This window comes from Oreochromis niloticus, linkage group LG2, assembly GCF_001858045.2.
Source record: "Oreochromis niloticus isolate F11D_XX linkage group LG2, O_niloticus_UMD_NMBU, whole genome shotgun sequence".
Lineage (NCBI taxonomy): Eukaryota > Metazoa > Chordata > Actinopteri > Cichliformes > Cichlidae > Oreochromis > Oreochromis niloticus.
The window spans coordinates 34,280,213-34,301,583 of NC_031966.2; the positions used below are offsets into that span (position 1 = coordinate 34,280,213).

General features: G+C 41.2%; 1 protein-coding gene across 2 annotated transcripts in view; it reads left to right on the forward strand.

Annotated features, from left to right (window-relative positions):
• The first annotated feature begins 620 nt into the window (after nucleotides 1-620).
• st3gal5 (ST3 beta-galactoside alpha-2,3-sialyltransferase 5) overlaps nucleotides 621-21,371 on the forward strand; it is a 28,008-nt gene continuing 7,257 nt past the window's right edge. Inside the window, exons 1-5 of one of the 2 annotated variants that reach the window (XM_013275417.3) lie at nucleotides 621-779; nucleotides 5,291-5,397; nucleotides 15,170-15,287; nucleotides 19,053-19,262; nucleotides 19,976-20,109. In XM_013275417.3, coding sequence (XP_013130871.1) covers nucleotides 5,366-5,397; nucleotides 15,170-15,287; nucleotides 19,053-19,262; nucleotides 19,976-20,109 — 494 coding nt within the window. In that variant the 5' untranslated portion in view covers nucleotides 621-779; nucleotides 5,291-5,365. The remainder of the gene's footprint in view (nucleotides 780-5,290; nucleotides 5,398-15,169; nucleotides 15,288-19,052; nucleotides 19,263-19,975; nucleotides 20,110-21,371) is intronic. The other variant, XM_025898506.1, reaches the window with a different exon arrangement.

Sequence of the window (21,371 nt, forward strand, 5' to 3'; positions counted from 1 at the left end):
CACCAAGTGCTGAGGCAGAAATCGCCACCACTGCTGACTCCAAACTTCCCGGAGCTTCGTGATACGGGTGTCGATGAGTAAGCAGCTCCTGCAAGTGTAATGTGTAGGCAGCTGAGTAATTGGTGTGCACTCTTAAAGCATAAGCGCTCTCAGAAAAACTAAAGGAAGTGTGTTGAAAATATTCTGTGGTCACAGTCCACCGGTCCAGTGCGTGGTGAGTTCATTGATCCAGTCCTGCACCCAGACAAAATGTATCTTCTGTTTGTCTCCTGCTGTGTCCCTGAAATCAAAGATCACTTTTACATCTGGGGCTTATTTATCCTTAACCTTGTTGTGTAACCTGTAAAGTTGGTTCTGTGTATTTATCCCGAGATATAAATCTGCATTAGTATTGTCATAAGAGTAAATCTAATGGGTTTACTGTGCATTTCAGTTTACAGTATGTTTTGCGGACAAATTTCGCATAATTGAAGTATGAATGGACACAATGTATGTATTTAATTTTGATTATAGAATAGCAAAGTGATGTAAACCAAGTGTCACCCGGGCACAGCTGCTTGTAGCGCTGCAGCACTAACGGGACACTGAAATGTTGGGAGGCTTTTATTACGAAAGAACGGAAATGATGGGAAGTTTTACGCAATTTGATTGGTTGGTTGGTCTCCTACGGCAGGACCGACGAGTGAAGGTTGTATGATAAAACTGCAGAATTTCGAGATGCGATAATATACTCTCGTGTGAAGGATGCGCAATGAGCGCTCGTGGCTATCTATGGAAGGGTGAGTACATAACGAAATGAGGCGAAACAGTAGAAGCTGGGTTGAACTGGTAAAAGGCGTCAGCAGCTGGGGGTAAAATGCAGTTTGGTTCGATATGGTCACAATGGTCAGCCTGTAAGCTGACTTGAACCTTCGTTGCTGGTCAGTGTTTTGCTACATTTTGAAGCTGCCGTTATTAACAGTCGACCGCTGATGCTGTATCTTTTTTTTCTTGTACTATTACAAAAGCTTCGCTGTATTTAAAAAAAAAAAAAATTTGCGTTACTTGTAAATAAACAGTTGATTACTCATGTGATATTTTCACGCAGTTTAGCGGAATTTAATTAAATAGCGTTTGTAAAAACGATATGGCGCATTTGTCCAGAATCCCCAGCAGCACTGCGCAGGACCGTCCCGAAAGACCTACGTGGGCGAAACGTTAGCAAATAAGGAGAAAGCCGAAGCTACGAAAGAAAAGCAAAAATGTTTACCTTTATTTTATTTTTACTTTTTCTGAAGGGCTGGTGGGCCGTTTGTTAAGAGACTCGGAGCAATAAAATCATTTATCTTCACAGGCCGCATTTACTGTCAGACACCCGCCGCCCCGGCTCTTTCTCCGAGCACTTATAAAGAGCTTATTAATCTGTCCCTGGAGTTCTTACCACTTAACGGCAGCAGGGATGCAGTAGACACTCATACTGATTTAATACGAGCGAGCAATGTGGCTGCATTAAGAAAAAAAATATAATATTAATAATTTTGAGAATGAGGTCGAAATTTCGATGTTAGAGTCTAAATAGTATTTTGAGAAAAAGCTTCTAGCACATAAGGACGGAGTGATGATAAGTATAAGAAAGCTGCGTCTGTCAGAAGGAAGGAGAAACTTGGGGGAACTGTCCGTGTTTGTGCAAAATGAAATCGCTGACCAGTGGAGACATGCACAAGGATACCGCAGGTTGTGTGAATAAAGAGGATGTATGTTGTATCACAAGACTTGGTAAGAGAGTTGATCATGTTTGTCACTAACTCAGTCACACTAAGCATGTTGTAGATGGCAGATGTTTGGCAGGAAACGACAACTGTAATCTGCACATTTGTACTTTTGTTTCTCAGCATAGTATTCCGAGTTTGATGTCCACTTTTCTGGACTTTTCGTGCAGTCAGAGATGGATGCACCAAAAGAAAAAAAGTAAGGTGAGGTTTGGGTGGAATAAATTCAGGAAGTTGTTGAATAATAATTAAGGAACAGCGACAGGTCTGCATGATATGTTGTATTAGGCTACATTATTGAATGCACACAGCCTCGTGATTCCTGGTTGTAGATACCGAGGATGCAGTGAAACAGCTCAAACTGATGACTTTAATTTTATATTTGATTTTGGGGTCTTGTCTTAAGGGCTCATAGGTGTTGTTGTCACTGAGGGGGAGTGTAGTCATTATGGTGTGATAATCAGCTGAGTTTAGAACAATAGTGCACCTTACCCTTGTCAGTTGGTAATGTGGTGATGTTTTGGTCTTTGCAGGGAAATGACAGTCTTTTTTTTGTATTTTACGGTTAGATGGAGGAAGTATTCATTTATTAATCTGTATCGCTGTTTCCATGCCTGTGATTCGGTCCACTATGGGCAGAAGTCCTTTGGTTATCACCTTCTTTTTCAGGTTCAGGGAGGTTCCTCTCTAATAAGTTCTTCACCCACTTTTCCTTGCAGTCTTCCGTTGTGGTGTCTTCTTATTCTTATGTTTATGTCTAGGCATTGACTCAGAATTATAAGGTTTTGTTTGCAATGTATGAATGATGAATTTCCAAAGTTGCCTTTCTTTTCATTTAATGTGTTAGAAACTTCTTCTAAAATAGGGGAGGGTAGGAGTGTTTTGAGTTAATGCAGAGTCTGGTTGATCTTATTTTTGAGTGCAGCTGTAGTGAAATGGATCTGTCTTATCCTTTCACTTAGAAATAAGCTCCAATCTGTGGCCCCTGATTGTGGCTCCAAAGTGCAAACTCTTGGAAACAAGTCTTTCTTTGTCTGCAAATTACAATTACAACAGCATGGCTGTTAGGAGAGGAATATCCTGTTATTGTGTGATACAGGAGTCTAGCTGCTCGGCAGTCGTGGGTCATCTTTGTTGTAGTTTTGGTGTCACGATGCTCCGGTGTTTTCAGTTGGATAAAGGTCTGGGCTGCAGTCGCGCCAGTTCAGTACTCAGACTGTTATGATGAAGCCATGCCGTTGAAATAGACGCAACATGGGTTTAAGGATTGTCTTACTGAAAGATGGAAGACCTTCCCCCTAAAAGAATACAAACGTTGTCTCTGTCAAGTTGTGCAAGCTGCCAAATAAGGTTGGGCGATATGTAAATTTTTTCCAACCAACATTCATCAGTCCAGTAAATGACAATAGGGGAAATATTCATGCAGGTGACTTTTTGATGCATGTATGTAATCATGCACGAACTGATTTGCACGTTTAGAACACGGAAGAAGTCCAAACATGGAGGAACTGAGGCCAAAAAAATAAAAAGCCGCCAATTCGGGATTTCTTTGGCTTTAAACCGGATAAAAGAGGTAAACCTGAGGATGTAACCAAAGGGGTGTGCCTCTTGTTCAGATGTATATTTAAATAAAATGCTTTTGTTTTTTTCTGAACATAGGCTACTGCCTTTCTTTCCTTGTGTTAAGAGTTTGAGTAAATGAATCGCTGCACTCTGAGGAGGCTGCCGTTAACAGCCCTATTATTTTTTTCCCGTTGACTGCTTCTCATAGCTTCAACCACCATTATTAGCAAACTTACTCATGGTCAAATAAATAAATCGCTCTTTTAAAAATGACCGTTGCAAATTCTGATTGGAAGGTTGGTGGTTCCCCTGTCGATCCCCACCTGCTCCAGTCTGCATGCAAAATATCCTTGGGCAAGATCCTAACCCCAAACTGCTCTCTGGTGCATGCATCTGTGTGTGAATGTTAGATAGAAAGCACTCTCACTGAAAAAGTGCCTTTATGAGTGGGTGAATGAGGCAAATTGTGTAAAGGGTAGAAAAGCACTGTATAAGAACCAGTCCATTTACCTTCTGTCTTCAGCTTTAATAAAAACAGGATATCTTTTTACTACTTACTTTGATTTGATAAGGATTTAGCCAAATACAAGACAGTGGATTGAGAAAAGATAAGATAAGATAACCTTTATTAGTCCCACATGTGGGAAATTTGTTTTGTCACAGCAGGAAGTGGACAGTGCAAAAGTTATGAAGCAAAAATTAGAATAAAATAAAATAAGAATAAATACAGTACACAACTGTACAGAATAGAATAAAATAAAATACTATTTTATTATTTTATAAAAAAGTAAATATTTCAGAAAAGTTCATAAATGTTTGGAATTTTATCATTTCCACCTCAGTTGGCAGGACTTAGCTACACTTCTGTTCAGTGTTAACAAACACACGTGTGCAATTGTGTGGATATATTCAAGATTGAGATTCAAGAACTTTATTGTCAGTATAACAACATACACAGTATACAGCGTACCGAAATGCCGTTTCACCCCAAGCCCCCCATGGTGCATTTCTAAGAATATAAAAAAATAGATCTCCAAGAGATATAAAACTAGGAATTACAAATAAATAATAACTTGATAAATTTGGGTAAAATTAGGAGATAAAAAGGTGCTATTACTAGCTATACAATACTATAATAATAACTATACACTACTAACTGTACAATAAACAAACACAGGACAGAGACAATACAAAGATTAATAAATATATTTATTGTTTGGACATTTTTCTTTAAGTTTAGGTGATATTTTTGTAGTATTATTTAAGGGACAGTTTAAGTTAACGTTGAATCAGTTAATAACTGTTAATAACAATTGTATCGTAAGCCTAGGTTCTGTGGAGCACAGTGCACTAAAGAGTTAGACAGAGTTAGAGCACTTAGACAATGTGACAGGTTACACTGGTAGTGTGGTTTTAGCTGCTTCTGATTTGTGAGTCATGCTTCCTTGCTTTTAACCAACAAATTAGCTGACAGTAATTACACTGTCTTCTTAAAAGTCTCCATAAAAACAATGTCATTCTTTATGAGTCTTTGCTGATAAGATGGTTCAGTGTGTGTGTGTGTGTTTTTAAAGAGTTATTTTTTGGTCCAAATACGTGCTGCTGACACAGAGTGTGACTGTCAGAGGGCTTTCAGCAACATTAGCACTCATAGTTGAAGGGTGTTGCTCCTCTTTCCTTTCTTAAATTTTAATTATATGTGCCCCAATAAATGCAGACACCAAAACATCTGGAAATAACCAATATTGGCAAATAGCAATATTAGGCTCTAGTGACTAAACTTTCAAAATAAGAGCTGTGTCTGTCCACTAATGAATTACTCTCACATGGCGACCTTCATACTGGAATGAACTGAGGAAGCTGCTCAGTAAAGTCTGTGTGCAGGAAACCTGAGTGTTTTTCAGTGACCAAAAACTGGAGTCATGCATAGAACGTCCACTGTTTTCAGTGTTTGATAATGGCCATGCCTGTGTGTGCAGGTCAGGACTCCTGACAATCAGAGAGCTTCAGTCTACAGCAGAGACCAGAAGACGTCCCAGAACACAGAGACCAGCATGAGGCTTCCTATGCGCTGGGCAGCACACAGGTGATACTCAGAACACAGAAGACTCCCAGTGATTTTGGTGGTTATATAAGGAAGACCAGGAAAGTCACGCACATCGAAATAAAGCATTTCGTAATTTCATCATGAGTTGTGAAATAAAATATGCAGAAAAACAGAAATGGAATTGAAAAGGAGGGGTGGAAAAGAAAAAATGAAGGTATTCCTAATTTGATTTTTGAAACTGTTTTTTTGTTTGACTTTTTAAATTGTATTTTTAAAAATCAGTCTTTTAATGCAGAATTCAAAAATATATTTTTTTAATTCAGTTTTGTTTTTTGTAAATCCCTTTTAAATTTTAAGAAATGACAAATTTATTAGACAATGAATTATTCAACATCACAACATGCTTTGCCCATAGTCAGACATGAATCTGACCGGGAATAGCAGAGCTTTACTCATTCATTTTAATCATTGACTGGTTTTGTTTTCAGTGGCTGTGGCTTTTGAGGAAATTAAGAAGAGCAATAAGCAAGCAATAAAAGAAATAAAACGAAAGTCCAAAAAGATCATGTCACACCATGGAGACGAACTATGCTGTGTCATACTTAAGAGGAATTCCAGCTCCCACTCATTCTGATATTAATCACATGTCATTCCAAACTGCTTACACGTATGTAGACAGAGTGCCAGTTGTAACTTGCAGAAAACAGGCACAGCTTGTTCTAAATTCTTCTCAGTCTGCATGCAACGTTTCAACCTTTGCTATCTGAAGCGCTAATCTCAGTTCTTCATTACTATTACCGAGTACGTCATTCATTACTATTCTTTCTTCATTACTTTGCCATGTTTGCATGTAAATCACATGAAGAGTGTAGTCAGAAGCCTGATCTGCTGCTTGAAAGGACACAGTACTTTCCAGTAAAAGAGAATCCGTCACAGGATGGAAGGAGACACCTTGGTTTTTGTAAGTGGAGGCAGGATGTGGAAGTATTGCATTGTCTTTAGCAATTATGTGATTGTGGTGCATACTATCCAACTTCAGAGCCACTTCTAGTATAAAAGGTAATTATCAAATGACCCATGGTTGTGATAGTGATAGAGACGCACAGCACCTGGTGGGTGAGCAATGCTAGTCAGGTCCTCTCGGGTTTGCCAGTTCTTCCTTTCCGCAGCCGTCTTGTGAAGCTGGATTTATAGCCCTGGCTCTAGAGTTCCTGCTGCATATTCCTTATACTTGTGTCCTCATGTCCTGAAGTTTCTGCCATCAAAAGTGAAACTGAGCTAACCGACTGACAGACCTGTTATCTTAGTTAGCCATGCATCAACAGTCACCAGGTGGATCTGCCCTCAACATTTAATGTACCAATGGACTTTAAGAGCCCTGCTCCTTTATAGAGAATTTCACTATTTCTGCCATTACTGGATAGAAAATGTGGAATGCGGTTTACAGAAAAACTGTTCCTTAATATTTTAATTTGAACTAACGTCAGCCTTCACTGATAGATGCTAGCTCTCTTACAGAGTCAGAGTTCAGTATCAGTAAATGTTCCTGAACAGTTACTGTTGCTGACATATTTCCAAGTCTGTAAAGACAAACATAAGAAATATATTTTAGAGATAGATAGAGCTTACACTCTAGATAGAGAAATGAGCTGGAGTCGAACTTGAACTGGCTCTGATCCAGTTTCTGAGCCTTTTCCATTTCATATCCATCCTTTCTTGCAAGTGTACTCTGACCTGGACGTGGTGTGCTAAACCTTTTATACCTTCAGGTGGATCCACTTCAAGGTCGTACCACTGAGCCATTCAGCGTGTTGTTTGATATCATTCAATGATTGACTCTCAGTCAGATCACAGACTGTCTGCAGCCTGTGAAGGATAACTGTGAAAGACAATTTTCTATCGTGCAACCGATTCCAACACGACAGATGATTGGTCGATGAGTTCTCTGTCTGAAGCTTTCTACAGATACAGTCAGATTGAAACAGTGATTGCTACAGTAACATGCAGGAAATCTTTCTGGCATCTTTATGGCACGGTAATTTGTGGAATATGCTGTGAACTTAGCTAACATTACTGCGCAGTAGCTTTATATGATTTACTTCCCTCAAGTGAAAGCTTTAAACCCGATACACAACTAGCCAACTTAATGGTTTCTGGTTTAAGGCTAAAAGTGAAGTTGTCACCAAGTAAATAGAATACTGTTTATATTTTTGTGTATCTCTGCAGATTTTTCAACTATTAACTTGGTGCCTTTGGCAACAGCAATATGACTGATCCATATGGGCACAAAGAATAGACACTTTGTGTTCTACCAAAGTTCCCTGACTTTCATTCAAAATCGGTTTATCGTGAGCACCTACACATTAAAAAACGTAAACATTATAATGGCTTCAAGCTGACAGTGAGGCCTGTGGGCACTCATGTATGTGTTTTTGTTTATGAATGTTTCAAACTTTAAGGCTGCCTGTTTATTTAAGGGAGATGAATAATACATTATAACTGTACATAATGATATCACGGATGATAGACTAAATAAATAGTTTTTAGATAGATGCTTGTGCATTCTTAAAGTCTTACATGCTGAATTGAACTGAGTGTATCATCTGTTCAAAGCCTCTCCCAGTCAGAGCTGTTGTCCATGCCTGTCTCACCGTACATGATGTTATTAGCACAAACACTTTAAAGGTGATCATTTAATAATACAGACAGCAGTGTCGTCAAACATCTTACAGTTAGTTTTATTGGGAATAAACTTTAAAAGAACTAAGAAACATCTGTCTCCTATTTTGTGTGTTACATAGGAAAGAAGCATCAGTATCTGATGAGAAGACTTATTAATTTGGCCTTGCTGTTTGTTATTTTGGTGCAGTTTTCTTGTTTTGGGGCTTATTTATTTTCAAGAGGAGATGGATATCTAACAAGTTGATTTGTTCACATTTTCAGGTCTTAATTTTTAAGTGAAATGTGTGTTTTCAGTTTATAAACTATATGCATATAAGGCAACCTTTTCCTTTTGCAGTATTTTTGTGTGGTGTGTTTTTCTCTGTTTTAACAAAAAGGAACAAAAGACATTTACGTCAACCGAAGAGGATTTGTTTTAGTCTTACTGAGGTGATGCGATCATGCATTCTTGTTTTTGTTAATGTGCTGGAAAAGCTTGAACGTGGACCTTGAAAGTGCTTAAAAGGGCTTGAATTTGACCCTGAAAAAGGCCTATGAATCCTGTGCTCAACTTCATCATTCAGGAAATGAATAAACTGACCATCTTTTGGTGTAACAAACTCAGACTATTAGCTTCACCTGCTTCTTCAGCCTGTTGAATACTGAACAACAGTTTGTGGATTGGAGTTATCTGCTCAGATCTGTCCAGTCCCGGTGGCTGCTAGTCTGCCAAATGTTTGCCTTACTGTTGTTCTCAGATAGTGTGCTGTGTCTCTTAAACCACACAGTTTAACCAGAATAGCTGATGTAGGAAATGAAACAGTATGTCAGATGAGTGAACATGGCTGAACTTTCGATTCAGAAAAAACTGAATAAGACTGTAGTCGATTATTTCAAACCAAGAAACAGATCCTTACATTTTTATTTTTCCCCAAAAGACAGTATCACATTAAAGTTTCACAGTGATCAGAACCCCTGTGTGGATGTTTTTAACCACTCCCATCCACAGCTGATTCATTTTACACAACAGCACAAAATCAGCTGATAAAGGACAGAGGACAGACAGCTTTAATTACTCTGACTTTTTATTCACTCAGAAGAAAAATTCAGCATCAGATATCATTCTTTGTGATTTTCTGTGTGCTACTGGTGTTTATATTTTAAGGAATAAATTATTACGGTGGACACACAAAGACACCTGAAAAGCATACACATTTTTGTGCTTTCCTTCTTCAGTTTCATATTGATTTTTCTGACTGGTGTTGATCAGCGTTATGATTGCTTCGAATGATAATTTCTGGATGGATAATGTTGCTTTCCTTCAGTTACAAAGTAGCCAATCATAGCTTGCGGTCTGCTATCATGTAACTGAATGCTGCTTGACTAATTTAAATATCCTGGTGTTAACCAGGGATCAGCTGATCCTAAATTGGTCCCTCCTGCCTGAAGATGAGCCACCAGCGGTTATCCCAGTCCAAAGCCAAGGATCCCCTTTACCTAAATCAGACTTGGGATGCATGTAACGAAGACGTGTTTCGTTCAGATTAATATGTATTTTGGCTTTAGGTATTAGCAGATGCTTTTCTGGCCACTCTGCACTATAAACATTTGACATTAGGAAATATACTTGCACATTTTTCGATTACTCGTTGAACAATTTAGTGATTTGTGTGAATCTGTCTTAAGAGAAGATAAGATAAGATAACCTTTATTAGTCCCACACGTGGGAAATTTGTTTTGTCACAGCAGGAAGTGGACAGTGCAAAAGTTATGAAGCAAAAATTAGAATAAAATAAAATAAGAATAAATACAGTACACAACTGTACAGAATAGAATAAAATAAAATACTATATACAATAAGATAAAAATAGAATACAGATGCTATATACAACTGAGTAAAAATACAACGATGCCAGAAAAGATTATTGCACATTAGTATTATTGCACATTTGTGGATGTGTGTGTTTGATCAGTTAAAGTCTTTGTTGTGGAGTCTGACAGTAGTGGGGAGGAAAGACTTGCGAAATCTCTCCGTCCCACACCGTGGGTGCCGCAGTCTCCCACTGAAGGAGCTGCTCAGTGCTGTCACAGTCTCATGCATGGGGTGGGAGATGTTGTCCATCAGGGATGACAGCTTAGCCACCATTCTCCTGTCACTCACCACCTCCACTGGGTCCAGAGGGCATCCTAGAACAGAGCTGGCCCTTCGGATCAGCCTGTTCAGTCTCTTCCTGTCCCCAGCAGAGATGCTGCCGCCCCAGCAGACCACACCATAAAAGATGGCTGAGGCCACCACAGAGTCATAGAAGGTCTTCAGGAGTGGGCCCTCCACTCCAAACGACCTGAGTCTCCGCAGCAGGTACAGCCTGCTCTGCCCTTTCCTGTAGAGGGCGTCTGAGTTATGAGTCCAGTCCAGTTTGTTGTTCAGATGAACACTAAGGTACCTGTAGCTGTCCACAGCCTCGATGTCCATACCTTGGATGTTCAGTGGTTGCAGTGGAGGATGTTTGTGCCTGCGGAAGTCTACCACCAGCTCCTTGGTTTTACTGGCATTGATCTGGAGGTAGTTCAGCTGGCACCAGTCCACAAAGTCCTGAGTCAGTCCTCTGTACTCCTTGTCGTCCCCATCAGTGATGAGGCCGACTATTGATGAGTCATCAGAGAACTTCTGCAGGAAGCACTGGGTGGAGTTGTGGGAGAAGTCTGCAGTGTAGATGGTGAAGAGGAACGGAGCCAGGACCGTTCCCTGTGGGGCCCCCGTACTGCAGACGACCCTGTCCAACACACAGCCCTGAGTCCTCACATACTGTGGTCGGTCGGTGAGGTAGTCCAGAATCCAGGTAGTGAGGTGATGGTCCACTCCAGAGTTCTCCAGCTTGTCCTTCAGAACTGAGGGAAGAATAGTGTTGAAGGCACTGGAGAAATCAAAGAACATGATTCTCACAGTGCTCCCAGCGGTCTCCAGGTGAGCGAGGGAGCGATGTAGGAGGTGAATTACGGCATCATCCGCTCCAATGCCAGGCTGGTAGGCAAACTGAAGTGGGTCCAGTGATGAGCTCACAAGGCGCCGAAGCTGAGCCAGGACCAACCGCTCCAGGGTCTTCATCAGGTGGGATGTCAGAGCCACCGGCCTGTAGCTGTTGAGGTCCTTGGGGCGTGAAGTCTTTGGCACTGGAACAACACAGGAGGTTTTCCAGAGCTGTGGGACTCGTCCCAGCCTCAGGCTTAGGTTGAAGAGGTGCTCCATCACCCCACACAGTTGGTCTGCACAGGACCTGACGACCCTCGAGCTGATGCCATCTGGGCCCGCTGCCTTCTTGCCATTAATCCTCCTCAGTTTCCTCCTAACCTGGGTGGTTGAGAGAGACAGGCTGGAGCCTTGTGTTGAGTGTGTATTGGATGCTGTTGTTGGGGGTGGGAAGGGGTGAGCAGGGTGAATAGAGGAGGTGTGAAGTGTCTGAGGTGTCAGAGGTGGAACAGCAGCAGTGGGGGTGGGTGAGTCTGCAGCCGATGTTGGAGACTGCCTCATGGATGAATCAAATCTGTTGAAGAAATGATTCAGTTCATTTGCCCACCTCACATCCCTCCCAGGCAGAGAGTTCTGATGTTTGTGGCCTGAGATGGTTCTGAGGCCTCTCCAGACTTCACCAACGTTATTTTGCTGAAGCTGGTTCTCCATCTTTTGCCTGTAGCTGTCCTTCCCATTCCTTATCAGTCCCCTCAGCTCTCTCTGCACCCTTTTCAACTCCTCTTTGTCTTTGGATTTGAAGGCCCTCCTCTTCTGCTTGAGGACGGCTTTAATTTCTGGGGTAATCCAAGGTTTGTTGTTGGAGAAACACCGTACAGTCCTGGTAGGTACGGTGTTATCCACACAGAAATTAATATAGTCAGTAATGCATGTAGTAAGGCTGTCGATGTCCTCTCCGTGGTCGTCACAGATCACCTCCCACACAGTCGACTCAAAACAATCCTTAAGAGCCTCCTCGCTCTCCTCCGACCATCTCTGCACTGTGCGGGTGGCTGGTGGCTCCCTGCGCACTAAGGGCTCATACACAGGGACAAGGTGCACCAGGTTATGATCAGATCTGCCCAGGGGAGGGAGAGGTGATGAACTGTATGCCTCTTCTGCATTGGCATACAGTAAGTCCAGTGTTTTATTGTCTCTGGTTGGGCAGGTCACATACTGGGTGAAGGTGGGCAGTGTGGAGTCCAGTGAGGCATGATTGAAGTCCCCTGATATTATGAGAAGGGCTCTCGGAGATTGTGTTTGCAGTCTGCTGACCACAGAGTGGAGAGAGTCACAGGCTGCATCCGCCTTGGCCGAGGGGGGGGGACATACGCTGTTATCGCGATAACATGCGAGAATTCCCGGGGCAGGTAGTACGGACGCATGCTAACGGCTAACAGCTCAATGTCTCTGCTGCAGAGTTGTTCTTTCACAGTGATGTGCCCGGGGTTACACCATCTGTCATTCACAAACACTGCCAGTCCCCCTCCTTTCCTCTTACCGCTGTCTCTCGTCCTGTCCGCTCGCAGCAGCTGGAATCCCGGTAGTGTCACGCTCGTGTCCGGAGTTAGCGGTGTTAGCCACGACTCCGTTAGCATCATGATGCTACATTGCCGGTACTCCCTCTGTGACCAGGTTAGCGACGTGAGCTCATCCATCTTATTGGGCAAAGATCTTACATTTCCAATAATTACAGAAGGAAGAGATGGTCGATAACGTCTCCTTCTTGGGCGACGGCGCTCCTTCCCAGCACGACACCCCCGTCTTTTCCTCCTCAGCTCGCTGGGAATGTCGGGTCTGTCCGCCGGCAGTACAGCTGCGGGACGCAGCGCTAACAGCTGATCCTTACCGTAAACAAAGGATCCCTGCTCTGGGTCCCCAGACACGGGTGAAAAAAGTAGAAAAAAACGACCAGAACTAACACAAAACGGTAGAACATGGTTGCAGAGTCTAATTACTAATACGTTAGTTATAAAAAATTACGAGAAGAAAAAGATAAGAAAGAAAGAAACTCAGAATGAGCAGAGCTGCTGTAACAGGCTGCCGCACACGGGGGCGCCGGAAGTGCACTTGAGCAGCTGCTCAGTGTGTGTTGTGCACAGGGTGGAAATAAAACAATAAAATCAGTCACAAATGTAATTGACTATGATGTTTGGGTAACAGCGATTGTTTGTGTGATCATTGTGAATATGTGTTTTGATTTTAATGAGCTTGTGACGTGACCATTGCTCAGCTGTAGCCGTGCTACAGTGCATTTCTGTCGTATGTGTAGACAGTTATGATATGCGACTTTGCTGTTATCTTGTGGAAAGAATGAATAGATAGTTCACAGTGTGGTTTGAATTTAACTCATCAGCTAGGCTGGTGCAGTTTTATAACAGTGCACTTGTTTCTAATCCTGAGTGGTTTCTCTCCTCTTACATCCTGTTAAGCCTGCATATTGCATGCAGTTGAGCTCTCTGTTTATTTTGATGCACCTCTGTCAAGACGTTGTTTGAAGTAGCACCATTTATGTTCTCTCTCTCTTTTTATCTGCCTTGAAACCGTCTCATTTTGAATCTTCACAGTTATTCCCTTGAACTTGAAGCAGTTAGCTTTATAAACTCGATAATCTCTTAAGCCAGCTGAGCTTCCAACATATTTCTCTTGTAGCACTATAAATAGACCAGAGTTATATTAGTGATATTTTCCATTGTGGTTAAGAGAGTAATGACTTCACCCTTTACATACTTCGTGTCATGACAGGTATGTCGTACCAGCACCCAGCTACTCTCGCAGCAGTTGGAGAGCGCGGCCCGTTGAAATCTTTTTTATTAAGAGTCAAGCGATTTCTTTTGATAGATGTAGCTGTGGAACTGTAAAGGCTTTGAGCAAATAATCCATCCAAGCTGTAACATTTTGACAAGCACATGAATTATTAACAGGAACGTGGTAGGTAGTGATGAAATTGTCCTACTGATTTTAAGACTCTCAGATTTACAGAAAGATTAAGATTAAAATCTGCACCTCCCACATCATGACAGTAGCACATGCAAAGACAGAATAGGATTCCAAAGACAGCAAGTGTAGTGGTACAGGCCAGCTACAGAGAGACGGGGAGCTTAAATACAGGCGTGTCGGGATAAAGTGAAGAAATGCGCAAAAATGTAAAATGAGTAATGATACTGGAGACTGCAAAGCTGAGTGCAGAATGCAGGAGCTGGCTACTTTCCATCGAGGAGGACAAAAAGGTTTCAAACTGTTTCAGGGCTTAAACCTCATGTGTGTTCTCCCTACCAGCAGTAAATCAATAAGAAATAAGGAGTTTATGAAGAAACACTGAATAAAAAATTGTTTCCTTAAAAAAGAGTAAAGTCACAGTTCAGTATTGAATATTACATTAAATAAAGTATATACAAAGTGTCTTTAAACAGCAGAGATGCAGAAATGTATGTACCACAGAGCTGTGGCTCGGTGTCTGAGTGTCGAGTCTCACAGGCCTGAGTGTGCGCTTGAAGCAGTTTATAATTAATAACTTGTTTGAACTGCTGCTCAGCAGAAACAGGCACAAGCAGGCACATATTACACAAAGTAATTAAGAAATAAACAATTAAATGACAGAAGCATTTCTGTTTTTCACTTTCTACTGCAGAACAGTCTGTTTCTGGGGTTTTTGTGCGACTACAGTTTAAACAAAAACCAAAATCTGGGCAATGAGCTACCAGAATGCTTTGCTGCTGTGTAATTTTACACATTTATTTTCGACAGTTTCAGTCCATGAAAATTACTTACTTCCTCATGTAGCTTCCTTTTTTTTTCATGATACCATTTTTTATGTCTTTAAGTCTATTTTTAGCATGAATAAATTATAAAAAAAAAATAAATATATTTATAATTTATTCATAAATTATAAATAAATTATGTATGTATTCATTTTACAAGCCCTGTCGTATTCACCTGTTTTATATCGCTTTTAATGTTTTTAATCTCGAGTTTGTTGTTACGTTGTCTGTTTTCTGCGAAGCGCTCATTGAATTGCAGCAAACTCAGTGAAAGGGGTTGTAATAAGATAAACTGCATTCCTGGTCACTAAAAATATTTTGCCCTGTGTGCTTTCTCTCTGTGTGTGTGTGTGTGTGTGTGTGTGTGTGTGTGTGTGTCCAGACGTGTGTTGGCGGCAGCTGTCGTGGTTTTCCTTGGCCTGGTCTTGGTCTCTATGCCAATGCTGAGCACAGGACCAATCAAACCTGTAGAGTGGGTCGTCAACCCTGCGCATAGAAAGGTGAGAGCACAGCAGAGCAGAGTGTTCGTGGTGTGGGTTTGGTGACTTATCTGTATTCAGAAGAGAAGAATCATGGTGAGATTAAGGAGCTGCAGGAGTTCAACACGTACATCTGTCTCAAACCAATAGTGTCTACAGTGGAGTAGAAATCACATATTTAGCATGACTGATGTTTATTTTATATACATATATATGAATGAAGAAATACCCAGAATATTACAGAGATTAAATATATATGATTGATATTTGACTCCTATGTTGTTAAACGTGTTATTTTCACTATAGAGCATGGAAAGGGTGTAACTGTGCATTCAATGGAGAATTTGTACAGGAAGATGATTTCCTGTGTTATTCAGTGGTAATATGGGTAATCTCTGTGCGTGCTCCTGTGACTGGCTAGCACATCACGGAGTGGGTGGGAGGTGTTGTCCAGCATTCTCTGTATCTTGAAAAACATCCGCCTCTCCGACACCATCACCCTCACTGATACATCAAACCACCGCAGAGTCACGCACGGCTCTGTAGCGTGTCGATGTGTTTAGACGTCGGTGCTTCACCCACTGTAAGGCTGAACACTAAATTATTATTAATATTATTACAGGTCTGCATGATCATAACCTCTGTTTGCAGCAATGCAAAAACACTAATATCAAAAAGCTTTCCAAGAAGACAGAGGAGCTTTTAGAATAGAATAGAATAGAATAGAATAATCCTTTAATTGTCCCACAAGGGGAAATTTGGTTGTAACAGCAGCCAAAAAGAGAAAAAAGGACTCGTCAGGTCGGAGCTGCTGATACTGGCTGCCAGCTCGGAGCGGCGCCGGAAACCTTAGTTTAGATTTGTTTAGGTTTAGATAGATCTTATTTGACGTTGACCTTGAGATGTGTTACATATTTTTGCATTTAAGAAAATGCTGTTTTTTTTTAATGACATTTTATGGCGTGCGCATACACACAGAGGGTTTAGTTGTGACAGATGCAGTTAAACTCTAAATTTCAAAAATGGAGTCCAATGACAATTCATGCTGAAAGACCTGTGTTTTTTTCTGTTTACAATGTTATTATTATTATTTCTCACTAATAAGACAAAATTATTTCTTAACCAATTGCTCGATTAATCAATGGAATAATTAATTGATTACTCGATTATGAAAATAATCGATAGCTGCAGCCCTAACGTGAGCTAATGGTGCCGGTTGTTTTGACACATTAAACCTGATCTATTTCAGATGTTCTTTGTTTCGTTCACTGGCCCTGAAACTGAGCTGACACTTCCCTGTGTCTGCGCTGCTGTTCTGACATAGATGCAAAAACCACAAGAGAGTCTCTGTCTCTGTAACAGAAGACGTGGCGTTTGAAGCCACTTCGTCTTTTTTATAAACCCGAGCCAGATCATGAAATTAGATAAATGCCCCGGATGTGTAGTGCTGCGTTACACTTTTTACTTAGTGTGCAGACAGCTTGTTGTGTTGTATTCAGCTTTTTACATAATCCTATCTATCAGATCCATATATCATTCAACCGATTAAACTTTCATTCCCTTTTTGACTTTAGATGAAAATGGTCTGCTTTCCTCAGTGTTGGGGAGTAACAGAATACATGTACCAGTGTTATGTATTTAAAATACAAAATATGAGTAACTGTATTCCATTACAGTTACCGTTTAAAAGGGTGGTATTCAGAATACAGTTACTTTGTTGAAATAAATGGATTACACGGCGGTCTTTTCCTGTTTCACATGTTAGGCTGTCCTAGAGCTGGGCGATATAAGATTTTTTCATATCACGATATGTTTTTTTCATTTCAGGCGATAACGATATATATCACGATATAAGCCAAATAACTATATTTGTAAGATTTAAATGTGCCGTTGCTCACAAGTAAAATGTGAAATAATTAGCAGCTTGTTTTAATTAAAATATTTATTTCCCATAATAAGTTCAACAGGGTCGATGTACTTAGGGAACATGAGACTTCAGTTTCAGATAAATAAAGGCAAATATTGCAAACTACACAAAAGGCAGCCGCTAAAGTGTTTAAGTTTCAAAACCGAACAAACAAAACAGACTAAATTGTCAATTCCACTTAGAAACAAAATATTAATTCTAAAAATAAATCTTAGTTTGTTTTACAGAAGAACAGACAAAATTGACTAACTTTTGTCAATATCAAATAAACTGAGAACTAAAAGGAAATTCTCAATCTCTCCTTGTTGTATAGCTTAGCTTTTAAACAGTTTTAACAGTTACTTTAGTCTGACAAAAGCCGAATGACAAATCAGCGCTTTCAGTCAGAGATTGAACATGCACCGCTTTATTGTATTTCCAGACTTGCTTTCGGCACAATTTACAGTGCGCGCTACTCTGTTTTTTGTCAGACTTGAAATAGCCGAAATACCTTCACACTACGGAACTTCTGTGGCCCTTCCGTTCGACAAGCTCTCCGGCATTGGAACCATCATCTGTTTTTTCTTCGGTAACCTTCGCTCACGCTCTCGGTTGATTTTTCTCTAGTCGGCGCACTCATTTCCTTCATTACCCGGGCTGCACGGCTGCAAAAACAAATACACACGTGCGCCTTGGCGCTTGTGCTGTACGTAACAAGTCACGTGACGTGACGCTGCGGCTGTGATTGGTTCGGCTCTGCGCTACTTAATTTGGATTGGCTGTTCTTTTTTTTTTTTTTTAAGAGGACAAGAGCGATGAGGCCTATCTCAATAGTTAAATTTTTCTATCGAGAAAAAGTTATTTCGCAATACATATCGTTATCGTTCTATCTCCCAGCTCTAGGCTGTCCCCTCTCTATTTTTGGTAATTCCACGCTGGTGGAAACCCAAACAAAACACGCATTAAGAGGCTCTAATGTCTGTGTGTCAATCTCGCGGCCCATGTCACCCCTACTTGCAGCCCGCATAATGACGCGAAGAAACATTTTTAAAAATTATTATTCACAAAAATGATTTAATAAGAAGGCAACAGGCAGAGTGTTACAGGCATCGCCCTAAAGACTGTAGCCTCATGGGCAGTGTAGTCCGTGCTGCAGGGAGAATGGACTGTCATACCCGTGATGTGTCTGTGAGCGAGGGAGGGAGAGAAAGGAAAAGTCCGAGCTGTCACGGAGCAAAAACGGGAGCTGGAAGCATGTAAATATAATAATAACCACTGCAGCCAAGAAGAGTGCCTGACGAGCCCAGCTGTAAGTAAGCTATTAAGACTCGACTGTACGCTGTGTTCGTGTTTTCCTCCAAAACAATAAGCTCCGTTGGAGCAGCCTTTCAACACCTCTCTCCGTCTCTTGCTAGCAAAGTTGACCCAGACAACAAAGTAAAGCTAGTTTTCAGCTACGAGCCCGACACGAACCCGACGTATTAGCCAGAGGTCCCTTTACTACTGTTCGGAGCCACCGACCTGTTTTATATACGCGCGGAATAGTTTTCTATACGAGATCGCTGCAAAAAGTGCAGCCTTACCTAATGTCCACCTACTGTTACTCATTTATATTAAGATTTAAACATCTAGTTGGTATTGGTATGGAGAGTAACCTTCAGTAATAGTAATAAATCACACAGCAATAGGACATTCATGTAGTTGTAAAAAGCTTGATAATATATTAAGTAATCCAAAGTATTCAGAATACGTTACTCTCACTGAGTAACGTAACGGAATACGTTACGAAATACATTTTGGGGCATGTAATCTGTAATCTGTAGTGGAATACATTTGAACAGTAACCTTCCCAACACTGCTTTCCTTTCTTCTTCCTGCAGCTGGTGCATGAATATGTGCAGAGAGTCTTGGAGAGTCAATGTCGCCCTGGCAGCACCAGACAGAGCTTGTTAGCTCAACTCCCTGCTTCCAGTCACAATGTCCAGCCTTTCCTGTGGAAAGACGAACCGCTGACCGCTGACCTTTTCTTGTATCCCCCGCCGTTTGGGTTCAGAGGTCTTCAGAGCAAAGTAGCGGAGCTGCAAAAACTGGTGAATGCAGTTTTTTGGGTTTTTGGGGTTTTTAAGATCCTTCAGTCTCTGAGTGATTTACTCTGCTCAAAAAATAATAAAGAAACACTTCTCAGTGGGGTGGGGGATGGAAATGAAAATGATCAATGTACAGAGGGCTGAAGACACACCCAAAAATGAAAGTGAAAAAAAAAAAGATGCAGCAGCTAAGCGACTCAAACGGTCCTCGCTAGTTTGCATGGCCCCAACGTGCTTGCATACAATGAGACAATGGTTGGTGTCCTGAAACGGATCCTAGCCAAATGCAAAACTAGTGAGAAGAGACGAGGAGGGAAAACATGTGAGTGCCTCCACCCTCGAACCACTCTTGCTTCTGCGGTTGTCTCATTGTTCCCCGTCTGGTGCACCTGTTGTTAATTTCATTAAGAGCAAAGCAGCTGAAAGTAATCAACAACCCCCTCTGCTACTTCACTGATCACATCAATGTCCCACAAGTTTACATGACTTGACTTGACATGACTTTCTGTACTCTTGTTAGAAAGTGTTCCTCTTATTTTTTATGTAATTCAACAAAACATGCATATACAAGGTGCTGTTTACACTATGTAGAAAAAATACCGCTGCTGCTGAATGCACGTATATAACACAAGTCAGCGGTAAGCCACTGATTTGTGCACCTGTGCACAAGTCTTTTTCAGAGCACAGATGTAATGAGTGTGAATTTCTCTCTGCAGCTACCAGCCTCTGACTCACCGCAGCCTGAGAAGGCTGCAAGTAAATGTCAGCGCTGTGTGGTCGTGGGAAATGGAGGCATTCTCAAAGGCCTGGAGCTTGGCCCGCTGATTGACCGCTTTGACACCATTATCAGGTCAGAATTGTTGCTTGATGAGTAAACCTGAACAAAATAAACAGCCTACTTGATTAAACGGTGACCATATTGAATGCATGTTTGACAAGAACACCATATTTTATAGAGTTGGGGTAAAAAAATCGATACAGCATAGTATCGCAATGTTTTACGTGGCGATATGGTGACTCCAAATATCGATATGTTATTAAATACACTATTGTTGTATTCAGGTAATATTCCTATAGAACAGGAAGGTTACCGAGTGCAAATGTAATAGTTAAATATGAATTTCTGTCCATGTAGACAGCAACAAATATGTGATCTTTGAGAATTTATCACAAATCAGATCAAATCAAATCAAAATTTATTTATATAGCACATTTAAAAACAACAGTTATGATCAAAGTGCTTCACAAATTAAAAGATAAAATAAGACAGATAAAAATAAGATAAGAAAGATACAACGCAGGAGGAGACAACCATAAAAACCAACCAAATGATAATCAAACTATCTTACATCAGAGCCAGAGTAAACAGATGGGTCTTTAAACGAGATTTAAAAGACTGAACAGTCTCAGAAGAGCGAATGGCAATAGGGAGGTTGTTCCACAGTCTAGGAGCTACAAACGACCAGTCAGGGAACACCAGCCCATCTACATCAACGGTGTCAAGGTCGAAAGGGTCAGCAGCTTCAAGTTCCTTGGAGTCAACATCACTGAGGACTTCTCCTGGACCCTTCACACAGACACTGCTATCAGGAAAGCTCGCCAGCGGCTTTACTTCCTGAGGAGGCTGAGGAAGTTTGGCATGAACGCCAGCATCATCTCAAATTTCTACAGGTGTGCAATTGAGAGTTTGCTGACGAGCTGCATCACAGTTTGGTACAGAAGCTGCTCTGCCAGCAGCCGTAAATCACTACAGAGGGTGGTGAAGGCAGCAGAGCACATCACTGGCACGAGGCTTCCTGCCATTCAGGACATTTATCTCCAGCGATGCCTCCGTAAAGCACACAGCATCATCAAGGACCACAGCCACCCAGCACATCAGCTGTTCTCCTTGTTACCATCTGCAGACGTTACAGGAGTCTGTCTGCTCGGACTACAAGACTTAAAAACAGTTTCTACCATCAAGCCATACGACACCTCAACCACAACACTTAAACACACACAACACAGGACTCAGAAGCTACCCTGCAGCTTCACAAGTACTCTGTTTAATCTGCACTGGTCACTTCACTTTATTGTTATTGTAATTTATATTTAAAAAGTGCAATACTGTAA